Genomic DNA, 13,218 nt, shown 5'->3' with positions numbered 1-13,218 from the left:
GGACAGAACCCTGAGGGACACAACTTGGCACCCCTCTCCATCTGGACATCAAGCCATTGACCACTACCCTCTGGATGTGACCATCCAGCTAATTCCTTATCCACTGGACAGTCCGCCCATCAAATCTGTGTTTCTTCAGCTTAGAGAGAAGGATGTTGTGGAGAACTGTGTCAAAGGCCTTGCAGAAGTCCAGACAGATGACATCCATTGCTCTTCCCCTGTCCACTGCTGTAGTCACTCTGCTGTAGAAAGCCACTAGGTTTGTCAGACAACCCTTGTTGCTCTTCCTTTGTCAAAATCTCAGTGCTATATTCTGTAATAACAAGAGCTACTAGACATGTACTGCAGTCCTTATATCTCTCTGGCCAGCTGAAAAAATAAATTGTATGCTTGCAAAGGAGACAAATGGTAAAGCTGAAGGTACCTGAAAAATGAAATATACACAGTACTTAGTGATAGGCCACATTTACTTTAGAACAACTGACACACTCAATGGAATAGGAAGGATCCCAACTCACTTTTTAATACATGTGTCTGTTAACTGTTCACAGCTTTGTAGTGCTAATTTATGAAAATAAATACCAAAGAAAAGTGTTGCAATGCAACAACCCAGCCACAAAGTGGGGATTCTGAATATAGTGACATTATTCTGCATGTTTGCAAAAAAACTGTATTACTCCATTACTCAGTTTGCTCCCACAAGTGCATTAAAATCACTGAAAATACACCCGAAGCTTTGCAGCAACGAATGGATCCCAAGTCCTGTATTTTCTCACAGTTAACATCCTGCTTTTGCTACTGGGGTAACAGGCAGTTGCTGCCATTAACTAACTAGTGAGCTTAGTTAGGCGTTAAAATTCAATGCTGCAGTAATATGCACATAATGTCGTCTTTCCAGGCTCCCGGGTTTTTCTGTTGATGACCCAAAGTGCTTCTGTTAATGACAGAAGTGCCACGCAAACCCAGGAAGCGCCTTGGTCCTGGTACCCGGTCCCTGGGCAGGCTGGGTCTCCCTGACAGAAACCTCCCGCGGGCTGCAGCCCCACACTAGCCATGTATCCACCACGCTTTTCCACTATTTTTTAATAATTTGAGTACTTCGGTGGTTTTGTGGAAAGAAAACACAAAACATCCCGCGTTTAACCGCAGGGGCAGCAGTATTTGCCTCAGCCTGAGGTGCCCAGCGCCGCCCGCTGCCAGAGGCTGCCGAGAGGCCGGGCAGCGCCGGTCACGCCTCCCCCGCTGAGGGGAGATTTTAATGAACTTGTGATTTTAATGAACTTCTGGCCTGCGGTGGGACTGGGCCGGGCGGCCGCGGCCTCAGAGCGTTTTTAAGCTCGGGGGGAATTAAACGCGGCGTTACCGGTGGCAGCCGGCATGTTGCCTCTTGCTCCCCCTACTCCCGCCATAGAGATGCGGGAGTAGGGGGAGGAAGAGGTCCTGCCCCTCCTTCCCGGAACGATGGCCCGGCGGCCCGGGAGGTGGCCGGGAGGGGTTGGCGGCGCACCGAGGCGGAGGCGGGCGGGCGCCTCTGTTTCCGGGCCGGCGCCGGCATTTCCGGGTCGGCGCCATGAGGCGGCTGGGCCTGGCGTCGGGCGGGCGTTGGGTGCGGGTCCGGTTCCCTTCAGCCCTGCTGGTCGCTGGCGGCAGGCTTGGGGCCGGTCGCTCCTCTTAGCCTCTTTACTCGCCTTGCGGCACCGTAACGGGCCTTTCGGCTTTCGGTGTGGTCGGGAGGGGGGTCGGCAGAGCGAAGCCGCGGAGATGGATGAGGAGCCCGAGCGGACCAAGCGCTGGGAAGGCGGCTACGAAAGGACATGGTAGGCTTTCCTTTCCCCTCCTCGCCGCCTCGCTGGTGAAGGACGAGGAGAGTCTCCCCTCTGCTCAACGGCAATCTGCTTTGTGTAGGGAGATTCTGAAAGAAGATGAATCCGGATCGCTGAAAGCGACGATCGAGGACATTCTTTTCAAAGCGAAGAGGAAAAGGTACTGCGGGTTGCCGCCGGCCTGACGCTCGTACCCATTCGGCCGGTCGTAAGGAGTCGGTCATTGCCACACTGGGTCCTGTGCCTTGAGTTAGCGTGGTGGCATGCCGGGGGCATACCTTTGTGCCCATGCCCCTTCAGAGCTCAGGGTGCATCCTCCTTGCCTGCTGCTTTCTGACTGTGCCGCAAAACAGTGTAGATGTTGCCTTAAGGCTGAAGGCATGCAGCTGCCCCGGGTGTAGGGTAGCTGAAGAGGTGAAGCCTTGAGCTTGCAGTGCAAAGCGCTGCAGTCACGATTTGTACCGCTTAGAAAAATTCCTTCAGCATTATTTTAATATATAAACTTTGCTTCAAGCAAAGGCTTTGGCAACATGGCACCAGATTTGTATTCTAAATTATCAGAAAACATGCTAGATAAAATCTATGTTTCTTTTATTTTAGATTTCTATTAAACATTGTAGTAAGACGTAGTGTTTGGGTTTTGTGTTGCTGGTTTTTTTTTTTCTGAGATGCTTGAATTCTGTTTGTAATTGAATAGTCTTTTTTTTCTATTTCAGTGTAAATAAGTGTCTGTGATTTGTTATTGCTGCATACTTGACAGAAGTCTGGTATTGGATTTGTTCTAGACTTTGTTTTAGGAGCTGTTTATTCATTTGCTTTTACTTAAATCCTTTTGTGGCTTTTTTTTTAGACGTTGTGAGCACCATGGACAAGTTCGACTTGGAATGGTATGTTAATGTCTTAACCCTGAGTCCAAAACTACTTTAATAGAGGTACTATGCCTAATCTGAAATACACATTTGCTGGCTTAATGTGCTTGAGACCAAAGCTTGTGTTTACTGTGACTTAACCCACCCCCCCCAAAACGCAAAATAACAAAATCAAACCACAAACCATCTTCATTGATAGCGTGGTTTGTGAAGCTTGAGTATGCAGGGATGGGGGTCTGGCATCTTAGCTGTATCAGGGTGTGTTTTACAACAATGGTTGGATCACACACACTTGCACTCATAATTCATGTGAAAAATGGGCATTGCTTTATGCTTTATTGTAAATAACAGCATTGCTTTATACAACGCTGAGCTCTTCACGTGAAGAGATGAAGGTGAAAGCTGCATGTATTTTGTAGCTTATAGTGAGAGAAAATAACTGTGTTTTTAAGATAGCATCTTTGTTTTTGAGAGAAAGTGGGAAAATGCAGTACGTTTTCAGTTGCTGTTGATCGCGTAGCTCAGTATGCTGAATTTTCTGTTTGAAAGAGGAAGTAGTTGCTTTTTTTTTCAAGCAAGTGAAAATACTTCATTTAAATATCTGTTCCTTGAGTGATTATCCTTTATGTTGATAATGCAGATGCGTCACCTTTATGTGATTGTTGATGCATCAAGAACTATGGAGGACCAGGATTTAAAACCGAACAGACTTACTTGCACTTTGAAGGTATTTCTGTACTCAAGACTTTTCTCTTACCCACAGTTTCTCTGTAAACCAGTTGTATTTTGTATTTAGAAGAATGTCAGTAGATTACTTGCGTAGCTTCATCTCTCCTGTCATCCCACCTTTCTCCCCCCCCTTGTTTCTGCTCTGTAATTTTCCATTTTTTGGATAGTAGAATCTGTGTGACGTTAGTTTGCCTTGCATGATGACTTCTATGCAGTAAAAACACTTTGTAAGGGCGTACTGTGGAAAGACACATTGTGAGAAGTGTGTGGAAAGTAAGCTGGAGTGTTGCCCGTAATGATGGATGGAAGAAGAACAAACACGCTTCCAGCACGCATGTTACTTCTTTTCCTGCAGTTGTGTTTTGATGGAAGCTAGACAGGAGTTTAATTGGACCACTGCTTCAGACTGAAGGAATTGAACTGAGTATTTTGTATCACGTGATCATCTCTAATAACATTGAGTGTTGGAAGGCTGGCTTCTGATGGTTTTCTACAGAAAGTGCTTTCCGGTGTATCTTAAAACTCCCTTTGAACCAACAGTAATGCAGAACTTTAATAGATGACATGAATAATATGTTGCTAAGTTCTGAAATTTGCTTTGCAGAGGTAACATGGGAGGAAGGAGGGAAGGGTTCTTCACCTATTTTTTTTTCCCCAACTTATGTTTTTTTTCCAAATTTCACTGAATGTGAGATTGAAAGTACCACCTACTTAAAGCATGTGGAATAAAACTGTATTTAGTTTCTAAGTCATAACTTTTTTTTACAGTTACTGGAATATTTTGTTGAAGAGTACTTTGACCAAAATCCTATTAGCCAGGTATGTATAACCATGCAAGAAACAAGTAACTGAAAACTACTTTAAAAGTCAGTTTTACCTAGTAAGTTGTTTCCATTTGATGTGTTGCTTCCCATCCCTTTCTCATCATTCTGGTGAAACTCTTGTTTCCGCCTGGAATAATGAAAATACAAACCTACCTATTCCCATTTTCCTGAACACAGAGAATTTGCTGAGATGTTTGGGGGTTTTTCAGGCATTTAGAATTTTAGATTTCTTTTTGTACCTTGTGGCAAAAGCACAGGAGATATAGGAATGTGTGTTAACTGATGGTGTACTTGTGTACTGCTTGTAAGAAAACCTGTATAGTTAAGTAATGCAGATTCATAAAGAAGTATTAGGCAAGATATACCAAAGATGTAAATTGGCTTATCTTTATATTTTTAACTGAAGGATTTTGTTTTGGTTTTTTCTTTCTTTTCCCACCCTCCCCTCCCCTCTTCAGATTGGCTTAATTGTGACCAAGAGTAAAAGAGCTGAAAAAATGACAGAACTTTCAGGTAGGAAAGGAGATTGGTTTTTTGGTTTTTGAATTGGAGATTTGTTTTCATCTCTTGTGTGATCTGTTTAGATGATACTGCTGCAAGTGAAGGACTGTTTATTTCAATTTTTTAATTTAAGAGGGAATTTATTGAGAGTTAACAGAAACTAGTCTTTATCTTGATCTGTTTTGGTCTAGAACTGTAACTGTGTGTTTGTGATCAGGTGTTAACCAAATTTTAAGTAAAATGTTTTGTTTCCACTATTGTGAATTTCTCACCCTGATGGCTAATTTATGACATCTGTGTGTTCTGTGAGATCTGACAGGATGTTAAGGAGCAAGGTTTCTCTGCTTCCTGCCCTCTGTTACTAGCATTCCTTGTGGCTTCAGGCATGAAGTCTTTCCCCCCCCTCCCCCTCTTTGCCGATAAAACTGGGGCAGTTTTATCGAGGAATTCAAGGATCAATCAGTCCTTGAACAGAACTTTAAGGATAGCAGTGGAAACTAACCTCTGTTTGTGTGGAAACACTTTCTGAGTTGCTTTGTGCTCATGTTAAGTACTTAATGATACAGAACAGTGAATTTTACTCTTTTGATCTCTTAAGGTTTCTAACAATTGAGTCCCTGTAGAGTCTTTCTATTAATGCATTTTTTTATTGATTTCTATGTTTTGTTCAAGAGGTCAGTGTCTAAGAAGAAACAACCTGTTATTTTATAAGTACATGTTATTAAATATATATTTTAATTCTTTCTATTATTTTAACTTGCTGATTGAGGTGATTTATTTTTTCCCCTTACAGGTAACTCAAAAAAGCACATAACGGCTCTGAAGAAAGCAGTGGATATGAACTGCAATGGAGAGCCATCTCTATATAATTCCCTAAATTTGGCCATGCAGACTTTAAAGTTAGTGTATATGTGTAATTTCTTTATTTTCTTTTTTTCTTTTTCCATAATCAGTATAATGCTGACTGAATATTTGGAGGGGCAGAAACAGTATTTTTTACAAGTAACATCCTGCTTCATGTTCACCTTAGTCTTTAAAAGGCAGCTTTATCTCTTAAAATACAAACTGTTAAGAAGTTAAAAATGCTAGTAGTGAAGAAGTTTAATTATCTAACACAAGATGCTTCTATTTAGAGGTGTTCTGCTTATAAAAGGCAGTAATTTTAACTGAAGTGGGGGATCTTATATTGTTTATGGGTATGGTGATGAAAGACCTTGCAATTATGTTGTTATTTTTTACTAGAGAGCTAATGTATATGAGAGGGTGGAGTTAGAGAATAATAAGAGAACAGGAAAAGAAACAGCAATCACAGTAGCCTGGTGGGAGTCTTTGGCATACTCTTGAGAGGTAAATTTTCAGGTAGGATAGGTTTAAACTTTTTTTGCTATGTGAGGTATTAAGATGGCATAAACATTTGTGGAAGACTCTTTTTAAACGTGTATAGCTAGAAACTCTGGCAGAACAAACCTATTGGTCAATGTCATAAAAATTAGTTGAGTGACTAGTTGGGACAGTGTTTTCTGTTAAAAGGTAGTCTTTAAAGAATGGATTTAACTTAAGCATTAGAGCAAACAGTGAGAGAGCAACTACACAAACAGGTGATCTTGCTCTGGCAGGGAGTTGCACTAGGTGATTTTTTTGAGGTCACTTCCAACCTTTGCCCTTACCCTTTTTTGATTCTGTGAAATGCTGTGTTTTAGGTACTGAGAAAGTTTGTCTTTTGGGAGGTGAAATTCTGATGGTCAGAGAAGGATCTTACCACAGCCTTTTATACTTTATAGGGAATTTCATATCATGTTGTCTTCTGACTTTAATGTACTCAAGTCTTCAGAAGTGTTAGCATACAAGTAGCTTAGTGTACAGAAGTGGATTAACTATATACTTCCTTTAGGCACATGCCAGAACATACAAGCAGAGAAGTTTTGATAGTCTTCAGCAGTCTGACAACATGTGATCCATCCAACATCTATGACCTAATTAAGGTACAGAAATTAAGTTTGAGTACTACATGGACCATCTAAGCTGTCACACTAAAAGCAGACAGTTGCAGTGGCATTGCCAACTAATTTTAATTTAAAACTTCAAACTTCCTGCATATTAATTTGTGTTTGCTTTCTTTTTCCATTTGAAGTGCTTAAAAGCAGTTAAGATCAGAGTATCTGTCATCGGCCTAAGTGCTGAAGTTCGAGTTTGTACAGTGCTTGCCCAGGAAACTGGGGGTATGTATCTGAAGTTCAGTAGTTACACTCTCAACATATATTTGTTAATGCATTTTGATATTTAAGGATGAATATTCTGTTGTGCTGGCAGAAGATTTTTAGTGAAATTATGGCAGTTTCTGGAGTGAAGAAATACTTTGTTTTATATGTAGAACGCTAGGTTTTAACATGCACATGAATTAGTATAGTGGTAACTGCAGTATTGTTGCTACAGTGTAACATTGGAGAAGAAACCTAATTGACAGTTGGACTCAGCAATCTCAGAGGTCTCTTCCAACCTTAAAAGTTTCTATGATTCTAAACATTCTGGTGTTATTAATTTCAAAACACCTTTTTCCATAGCATTAATAGGACTGTTCTTTAGGAACAAGGCTGGCTAAATTGTTTTCTTTACTTGTTTTCTGTCATTTGGAGGATGTGTTTGTAATTTGTATCTGCTCATAAGGCATTTCTTTCTTTGTGACAGGAACATACCATGTCATTTTAGATGAAAGTCATTATAAGGAACTGCTGTTGCATCACGTCAGTCCTCCACCTGCCAGTTCAACTTCTGAGTGCTCCCTTATTCGAATGGGTAGGATTTGGTTTTGTTTGAGCTTTAGCAGAAGATTTGCATGTCTTGTCTTTGTCTTTCTTTGCTTGATAAAGCCCTTACGGTTGTTTGTTGGTGGTTTTTTACCTCTTCTTTTGCCACATAGCTATCAGCTTCTTACGTCATTGTTGCAGTTGGAAACAATAAAGTGGAATTATATTGCTTGTACAGTAATTGGTTTAAATGTAATACTTAGAAATGAAGGATGAAAAATTATTTTGTTTCACCCTCTGTTTTTTGTCCCTGCAGAAGGCAACTATTAATTGCCTGTAAGAGCCATCTGTTTGTTCGTGTTTGTTAGGAGCACAGTTGTGGTATTCTTTCAACAAATGGATTAGGTATCTTCTCCTGATGTATTTCTCCATAAATTTAGGCCTGGAGTTAAATCAGAATAGAAACTCTAATGCTGCCATTTAGAACATTGATTTGTCTCTTTCACCTCCCTCCTTTTCACAGATAAAATATACGTATTTTTATATGTAGACTTAAATACAGAAGAGACTTATTTGTTATAGGTGAAACCTCAGCAACAGTCAGAAAAACCACCTGCCCACCTGGCATGAGCTGTAAAATATAACTGGCAGAAAGATCAGTATCAGTAACAGCCTTCATGAAGTGCTATAATCTTACCTGTTGTATTCTGCTCTCAGAAGGTGGATATACACTTGGTGTCTACGTAAAAATATTTCACCCTTAATTTAGAAACCCCATTGCTCGTCTGACTGTAGAGCTCATCTGACTGTAGTGCTCTTTCTGCTTTCCTGTCATTACACATAACTTGCTTTTTGGCTGATCTTCAAAAGTGGGGTTCCTGTGAGTTCAGCTAATACGTAGTCTGTGAAAAAATTTAATTTCAGTTGGGAGAGATGTAATGAGGAGATTGCTGGTCAATTGTAGGTAGAAACCTTTAGTAAGAATTTGGTACCTGGTAAGAGTGTATTGCTTGTGTTCCTGAATAACAAAAAAGAAACATGCCTAAATGTTTAGAGTAGCCTTTGAACTTCTCCATTGAAGTTAGAAACCTAAAGATTACTTGCATGTTTAAAATCGGTAATATCAGATGTTTCCCTCTTCAGGTTTTCCTCAGCATACCATTGCTTCTCTATCTGATCAAGATGCAAAGCCATCCTTTAGCATGGTGTAAGTAGAATTGATTAGAATTCAATGATAAGTAGTCATACTTGGAGAATCTGCCTTTTTGGTGAAAATACTCCAAAATAATATTAAAAAGTAGTGAGCAATGGCTTGTGATTTCTCATTAGAAATTCTATGTCCGTTTCACAACTGGTATGTGCCTATGTTACCTCCGTTAACTATGCTTTTAAAAAACAACATATAAAATTTTTTGAAGGTGGTAAATACTTTCTCCTTGTGTTCTGCAGTGATTAGAACACAAGGGTGCTACAAGGCATTAAAGTAACTGTTACAATTTCACTTGCATTCATTGATTTAAGTGTTTTTAATCACTATAAAGATAATTGAGGACAAAATAATATTGCAAAATAATAGTGCTAACATGCATTTTAAGGTCAGTACGGAATATTTGTGTGTGTGTAAGTAGAAATATTAATGCCATTATCTTTCATAATTTAAAAAAAAATCTTTTATTGGCTTCTTCATGTGGGAAAACTTGATCTTTGTTCTGTTTCTCTGGGAAAATGTGGGTGTTCATATCTCACCCTATGAATTCCTTTCTGACCCTTCCAAACACATGGAACTTGCATGGAAGCTTTTAAACTTTTAAACCTTTTAATGTTGTGAGAACTAGGTAGTATTTGTTGTTAGGTAGCATTATGGTGTTAACTGGCAGGTTACATTGTGTCTCTCTGTACTTTAGGCAATTGGAAAACAACAGTGAGCCAGGACTTACGCTGGGTGGATATTTCTGTCCCCAGTGCAGAGCCAAGTACTGTGAACTTCCTGTGGAGTGCAAAGTCTGCGGTGAGTAGCAAGGAGTGAGCAGATTAAGTGGTAAGAGAGTTAAAGGGTAGGAAAGCTCATCTATACGTAGGAGTTACAAGCCAGCTCTGCTTTAAGAAGCAGCTTGTTCCCATGTCCTGGGTTGTCAGCTCTATAGAAGGGGCTTTCAAGACTGTACCTGGAACAGTAAATTGTAACTAGTACATTGTTACAAACTGAAAGCCCTAAAGCAAAGTTGGGGGGAGGAGGGTGATTCACACACGAATAGTAGTACTTTCCTCAAGAGTCCTGATTTAACAGGCACAGCAATGTGTCAGGCTCCTCAGTGCAAGGCCATGAAGAAAGGGTGCTTTGGAATAAAAGGACAGGAGTCCCCCCTCACCTCCAGGAGTATGTGGGTCAAAGTTTTTAAAGCTGAACCCAAGGGCAGGCTGCAGAGTCACATGTGAAAGCCCTTCCTTGCTGTGCAGCCAGTGGTGCCTCCCCCCCTTCATAAGGGCAGGAGGGATGGTTAGTGGGTTTTACAGTATTAGTATCATGTGACCAGTAGCTGTTCTCCTGTTAGCTTCTACAGTCACATGACTAAAAGTGATAGGTACTATCAAGATGTCTGTATTTGGCAAGAGGATGAGAAAAGTCCTAGTTTTGGGTCGCCTTGTCCTAGCTTCCTGTCAAGGTGTTTTCATGTCAGCATGAGTTTCATTTCAGCCAGCTAATAGTGTAACACGGGAGAAACCCTGTGTGTCGGGAACAGATTCTCTGCAGCTGCCGAAGAACAAGAGTTCAGAAGTTTACAGTCCATGTGAGTGGGTGAGGAGGAAGTTTGTGCCAGCTCATGCCCCAGCTAACACTACCCTGTTGTCATGGTGTAACCCCGGGTGGCTGCTAAGCCCTGCACTGCCACTTGCTCACCCCCGGTGGGATAGGGGAGAGAATCAGAAGAGTAGAAGTGAGAACTTGTGTGTGGAAATAAAGGCATTTTAATAGGTGTGGGAGCTTTCCTGGGCCAAAATCCAGATCTCAAAAAGTTTTTATATTCCAGGGTCTTTGGAAGTGCAGAGAGGTGCTAGGAAATGCTTGCATACCAATATGGTTAAAAGCAATCAGTTTGCTTTATCCACAACAGCTGCTGTTTAAATACCCCAGGAAAAGGGCCAGGAAAAGGAGGGGAGGAAAAGGCCATCTACATAGTATCAGGTTTCTATCACCACAGTGGAATTTCTAAGTACAAAGAGCTCTTCTAACAGTTTCTTGTTCTCATGCTTTAGCTCCCTATCAGTCATTTACTTTGTCTCAATATTCAGCAAGAAGCAAAGCTTTCCCATGGCCTGTTCTGCAAGCAGGGCAGCAGAGGGATGTAACTATGGCCTTGATCAGCCAGCCAGGTGCCCACAAATAGAGAAGGTAAAAGCCACACGCATAAAGACTTGATTTTCCCTCCCAGTCAGCAGCCATCTCCAGGAAAGCAGGACTCCATCATGCCTAACAATTACTTGGGAAGACAGGTCATCCCTGTGATGTGAAATGACAGAACCATTGTTGCCAATGAGGAGCTGTGCTTTTAAATTTAACTGGAAGACATTTGCAGTTGCATTTTGTTTAAGGCATGAGGACAAAAAGACTTCCTAACTTTACAACTGTGTATTGTAAATGTGAAAAGACTGAGTTAAACCTTTTAATTAGAAATTCGGGTGATTTGCTTGATTTCATGTTTGGACTTAATTCTGGAAAGGATTACAGATTTTGAATATGGAAGCTAATGTTATTTTAGGATTTATTTTAATACTGGAAAGCTCTGAACTGTTGAGTAATTAATTTTTTTTTTTTAATCTTTGCTTTGTTTAATGCAGAAAAGGCATTTCAGCCATTCCTCTCTTGTAATAATTCTGATGTCTCTTCCTATTTGCAGGTCTTACATTAGTGTCTGCACCTCACCTGGCTCGGTCTTACCATCACTTGTTTCCTTTGGATGCCTTTCAGGAAGTTCCCCTGGAAGAATATCAGGGTGAACGGTATGCAAATCATCCTTGTGATAATGAGTGTATTTGTGGACTCTGCAGTTTTTTGGTCATGAAAATTAGGGTAGCTGCCAGCAGCTTCTCTGATGCTCTGCTGGTGATGCTGCTGAATGTTTGGGTGGGGTGGGGCACCTCTGGCAATAAGAAATATTTTTACTTCCCATTAACAGTTACTCTGTGTGTTTGGTTGACTAGCTAGATACCTACCATAAATTCCTATGCATGAGATAGTTTTTAAACACTATTTTACATGATCTTGCCTCTCTTCTTTTATTTAACATACGCAATTTTTCTCTTAGGTATTGTCAGGGCTGCCAGGGAGAAATGAAAGATCAAAATGTAAGTATGAACTGCAATGGATTTGCATTCAGGGGTGTCAGAGTAAAGCACAGTCTTCAGTATAATCGTCTAAATGCTAGAAAAACGTGGAGGGTTGTCTCGTGGTTAACTAGAGTTATCTGTCACACCTGTTAGACTGCAAAGTCTATGAAAGCATGGGGAGGGGGTCCCTAGAAAGTTACATAAATAAGCTTCCACTGCTAGCCATTTGGAAGTATCTGCAGTGGCCCAAGCTCTCAGCTTTTGGATGTATCAGAAACTTTAACTCGGTTCAGCAGTTTTAGTGATGCGAGCAGTGTATTTAGTCTGTTAGCACTGTCTCAGTGACAGCTGTTGCCCTGCTGTAGGGCTATGATGCTGATGATGTTTTTTTTTTCTGAAACAGACCTGTTTTTCTGACCTTTCCACCCCAGGTTTACATTTGTAAAGTGTGTCAGAGTGCCTTCTGTGTGGAATGCGATTTGTTTGTTCATGACTCCCTGCACTGCTGCCCTGGCTGCATCCACGAGCACCCCGCTCCTGCCTCTGTATGAAGTTGACTTGTCAGAAACTTGTCCCATCAACGTCCTCCTCGCGTAAACGTGTTCTGCCTGTTCAGACACAGCTCTCACAGAGGCATCTCAGAGCAAGGAGGACCTAGGTGGCTGCAGAAGGATGAACACTGGATTGAGAGCAAACTTTAATGTTTACCTAATGTTATAATGATATTATTACTGTTAATCTATTAACACATTATCTGTATGTGGTTTTCTTTGTTCTCATCTGAAGAGCTGGGCTTTTTCAGAGTGTTGTTTAAGGGAGACAGCAGAACAAGCACCTTAGACTTCCGTAGGGCTGACTTTGGATTGTTCAGGAAGCTGCTCAATAAGATTCCATGGGAGGCAGCCCTTGAGGGCAGAGGAGCCCAAGAGAGTTGGTTGCTCCTCAAGAAGGAAATCTTGGCGGCACAAGAACAGGCTGTCCTAGTCTGTCGGAAGAGGAGTTGGCAAGGAAGGAAGCCAGCTTGGCTGAGTAGGGAGATCCAGGAAGATCTTCGGGAAAAGAGGGAAAAATATGACCTTTGGAAGAAGGGGCAGGTGTCTTGGGTCGACTATAGGAATGTAGTGAGATCATGTAGGGAGAAAGTCAGAAGGGCTAAAGCTGAACTGGAACTCAGACTGGCCAGTTCTGTAAAAGTCCTTCTATAGGTACATTAACTAACAGGAGGGGCAAGGAGAGTCTCCAGCCCTTATGGGATGCTGAGGGAACAACAGTGACAAGGGATGAGGACAAGTCTGAGGTCCTTAATTCATTCTTTACCTCAGTCTTTAATATTAAAGTTGGATATTCCCTGAGTACTCATCCTCAGGAACTGGCTGACAGGGAGGGGAAGAATCACAAAGTT

The 13,218-nt window shown here is 41.3% G+C and overlaps 1 protein-coding gene across 2 annotated transcripts; it reads left to right on the top strand.

The window, feature by feature from the left end:
• The first annotated feature begins 1,729 nt into the window (after nt 1-1,729).
• On the top strand, nt 1,730-12,559 carry GTF2H2 (general transcription factor IIH subunit 2). Of its 2 annotated transcripts, XM_084278065.1 has the most exons (15): nt 1,730-1,817; nt 1,906-1,983; nt 2,674-2,710; nt 3,333-3,419; nt 4,190-4,240; nt 4,704-4,758; nt 5,540-5,645; nt 6,638-6,728; nt 6,878-6,965; nt 7,432-7,539; nt 8,634-8,697; nt 9,395-9,498; nt 11,387-11,489; nt 11,795-11,834; nt 12,248-12,503. In XM_084278065.1, exons 1-15 carry the CDS (start codon nt 1,762-1,764, stop codon nt 12,365-12,367), a joined length of 1,188 nt encoding a protein of 395 aa, XP_084134191.1. In that variant the 5' UTR covers nt 1,730-1,761; the 3' UTR covers nt 12,368-12,503. The 2 variants fall into 2 exon arrangements, with proteins under 2 accessions (XP_084134191.1, XP_084134192.1); XM_084278066.1 differs by lacking the exon at nt 11,795-11,834 and having other exon boundaries at nt 12,248-12,559.
• The last annotated feature ends 659 nt before the right edge of the window (nt 12,560-13,218 follow it).

The sequence above is a fragment of the Gallinula chloropus genome (genome assembly GCF_964237585.1).
Source record: "Gallinula chloropus genome assembly, chromosome: Z".
Lineage (NCBI taxonomy): Eukaryota > Metazoa > Chordata > Aves > Gruiformes > Rallidae > Gallinula > Gallinula chloropus.
This window is presented reverse-complemented; position numbering and strand designations above follow the sequence as displayed.